The sequence below is a fragment of the Hemibagrus wyckioides genome, linkage group LG06 (assembly GCF_019097595.1).
Source record: "Hemibagrus wyckioides isolate EC202008001 linkage group LG06, SWU_Hwy_1.0, whole genome shotgun sequence".
Taxonomy (NCBI): Eukaryota; Metazoa; Chordata; class Actinopteri; order Siluriformes; family Bagridae; genus Hemibagrus; species Hemibagrus wyckioides.
Genome location: NC_080715.1, coordinates 40,855,283 through 40,858,772, shown reverse-complemented (window position 1 = coordinate 40,858,772; position 3,490 = coordinate 40,855,283). Strand labels below are relative to the sequence as shown.

The following is a 3,490-nucleotide window of genomic DNA, read 5'->3' as shown; positions in this document are numbered from 1 at the left end:
CAGGGCCCATGATAAGACATTTGCAAGAGAAGACTTATGCTGTGCTAAGAAGGTGATGATGAAGATCAAGTGGATCCCAGTTTCATTAAGTGTGTTTTTATCGAATGAGGAACAACTGTAACATTATGAAATCTGATTCACGTTAGTGAAGGTGTGTATTAAGATGGGAAAGTTGGGCTGGGTCGTGCTATCTTTATTAAAATTCATTTTAAACTGCATGGAAGTAAGAAAGTAAGTTTCATGAAAATAAATTAAATAAAGACAAATCCTCAGAAAATCACATGACAGACAAAGTCAGGTCACACAAATCATGGTGAAGTGCAACGAATTCAAATGAGGCTCGATTTGTCTCTTTCTGTCTGTCATTATTGTCTTTACTGCTGAAGAAAGTGTCTTCTTTAGAGGCGGAGTTCTGTAACACAGGAATCAGTCAGAGAGAGTTTAGGATTTTAATATAATGAGGGTCTGAATCTGAAGAACAGAGGGAGAAGAAACGGTTAAAAAGAGGAGTGTTTATAACCTCTCTGTCCTTGTGCTCCTCCTCCCTCCCTCCCTCCCTCCCTCCTTCTTTCTTTCTCTCGTACACACACAACCAGGAAGTTCATTTCAACAGAAACGAAACTCAGAGTGTGGCTCAATCTCTCTCTCTTTCTCAACGTGTGAGTTCAGGAAAATGGCTGAGGCCAGTATTTCAGTAGATCAGCTTTCGGTGGATCAGTTCATCTGTCCAGTGTGTCTGGATCTCCTGAAGGATCCGGTGACTATCCCCTGTGGTCACAGTTTCTGTAAGGTGTGTATTAATGGCTGCTGGGATCAGGAGGATCAGAGTGGAGTTTATAGCTGTCCTCAGTGCAGAGACACTTTCACTCCAAGGCCTGTTCTACGCAGAAACAACATGCTGGCTGAAGTGGTGGAGAAACTGAAGAAGAAGACTGAAGTCCAAGCTGCTTCTCCTGCTCACTGTTACGCTGGACCTGGAGATGTGGAGTGTGATTTCTGCACCGGGAGAAAACACAAAGCCGTCAAGTCCTGTCTGATGTGTCTGGCCTCCTTTTGTGAAACTCATCTGAAAACTCATCTTGAAATTCCTGCTTTGAAATGGCACAAGTTAGTCAAAACTTCTGGAAATCTACAAGAGAAGATCTGCTCTGAACATGATAAAGTGCTGGAGATCTACTGTCGTACTGACCAAAGCTTCATCTGTTATCTGTGTACGATGGATAAACACACAGGACACAATACTGTGGCAGCTAAAGCAGAGAGAACTGAGAAAGAGGTGAGAAATACATGTTTAATCTATTCAGAGTCATTTCAGGCAGTTTATATTTTATAGTTTCTCTTTATCTACAGTTAATGTTCATCCACTGAGCTCAGAAACTCATAATGTATAAACAGTGAGATATATTTTATTTGTCCTCAGAGTGAGTTAAAGGAGGATCAGATGAAATTCCAGCAGAGAATCCAGGAGAAGCAGAAGAAGGTGCAGGAGCTGAAACAGACTGTGAACACTATAAAGGTGAGCAGTGAGCAGAGACAGAGCTGCTCCTAGAAACACACACAACATGGACAACCAGTCATTTAGAGTCCCAGTAAGAGAGGGAATGATAGATGAGATTTAAATCTGTGTGTGTGTGTGTGTGTGTGTGTGTGTGTGTGTATGTGTGTGTGTGTGTGTGTGTGTGTGTCCTAACAGCTCAGTGCACAGACAGCAGTAGATGACAGTGAGATGATCTTTACTGAGATGATCAGCTCCATGGAGAAAAAGCGCTCGGAGGTGACGGAGCTGATCAGAGCTCAGGAGAAGGCTGAACTGAGTCGAGCTGAACGACTCCTGGAGCAACTGGAGCAGGAGATTGCTGATCTTCAGAAGAGAGACACTGAGCTGGAGCAGCTTTCACACACACATGATCACATCCACTTCCTCCAGGTAACACTCACTGTCTGAAACACACACACACACACACCTGTCTGTATAATCATGTGTATATCTCTCCGCCTTTCTCCTTCTCCATGATGTTTTTCTTTCTCTCTGTAGAGTTTCCAGTCTCTCCGTGTCTCTTCTGGACGTGACGACTCATCCAGCATCACTGTCCATCAACATCTCTCATTTGATGGAGTGAGGAAATCTCTCTCTGATCTGAAAAAGAGACTGGAGGAAATCTTCCAGGAGGAATTCATCAAAATCCCTGAACATGGTGAGAGAAATCGTCCTGATGTCCTGACAATGTGTTTTCTAAAATAAAAAGCTGATTAAACATCAGACACAAATTTTATCACTTTAAACTGTTTCTGTCTTTTACAGCATCTGATTTTTCATCTCCATTTTGTTTCTGTGTCTCCACAGCTGCAGCAGTTCAGATGATTTTACCCTCAGAACCAAAGAGCAGAGAAGATTTTCTGCACTGTATGTCTAACACACACACACACACACACACACACACTCACACACACACACACACACAATCACTATATCCTGTGATTAATATCTAACATGTTCACATTTCTCATGTGTTTAGATTTCTGTGATCTGACTCTGGATCCCAACACAGTACATTATAACCTCATTCTGTCTGAGAAGAACAGAGTGGTGAAGAACAGTGAGAGAAAGCAGCAGTACTCTGATCATCCAGAGAGATTTGACCCCTGGGAACAGGTGTTGTGTAAGGAGAGTGTGTGTGGACGCTGTTACTGGGAGGTGGAGTGGAGCAGTGAGGGATTTGTGTTAATATCAGTCTCATATAAAGACATCAGCAGGAAAGGACGGTGTAAAGAGTGTGTGTTTGGAGGCAACAATCAGTCCTGGAGTCTGCAATTTTCTTCTTCTTCTCTCATTTTCTGGCACAACAACATTAATACTGATCTCAGTGGTCCATCATCCTCCAGAATAGGAGTTTATGTGGATCACAGTGCAGGAACTCTGTCCTTCTACAGCGTCTCTGACACCATGAAGCTCCTCCACAGAGTCCACACCACATTCACTCAGCCTCTATACGCTGGGTTCTTGCTGACTGGTTATGGATCATCTGTGAGATTATGTGATCCAGAATAAAGCATTAGCAATGTGATTTTTAAATTAAAATAAAACATTAGTTTTTCACAATAAGCTTAATTCAAATAAAGATATAACATGAGTAACTCAGTTTAGATTTCCTAATTTTCATTAATAATGTTTGATCTTCATCCTTTTGACTTTTAGGAGATTTTAATGTTATAAATGTGACCTTCATAAAATAGATAAAAGAACATTATTATTTTAAAGATAGAAATTCTAGTAAACAGAAAATAAAAGTGAAAATAAAAGTGTTTTGAATGGAAATGAATAGAAATGTGTTTTTGGTCTGTATCTCCTCATCAGTACAAGTTATAGCAATATATCAAGTTTATAATATTATTAAATATTAAATATATGATACTGTAGCTAATAAGTAAGGGAACGTTAGCATAACAGTTTAGCATAGAGCAAAGTGCATGTCACTAACAAGCCAACACG

General features: G+C 40.6%; 1 protein-coding gene across 1 annotated transcript; it reads left to right on the top strand.

The window, feature by feature from the left end:
• Positions 1 to 583: 583 nt before the first annotated feature.
• Positions 584 to 3,275, top strand: LOC131354321 (tripartite motif-containing protein 16-like). The gene is made up of 6 exons (XM_058391829.1): positions 584 to 1,276; positions 1,421 to 1,516; positions 1,694 to 1,927; positions 2,036 to 2,195; positions 2,345 to 2,404; positions 2,517 to 3,275. Exons 1-6 carry the CDS (start codon positions 674 to 676, stop codon positions 3,047 to 3,049), a joined length of 1,686 nt encoding a protein of 561 aa, XP_058247812.1. The 5' UTR covers positions 584 to 673; the 3' UTR covers positions 3,050 to 3,275.
• The last annotated feature ends 215 nt before the right edge of the window (positions 3,276 to 3,490 follow it).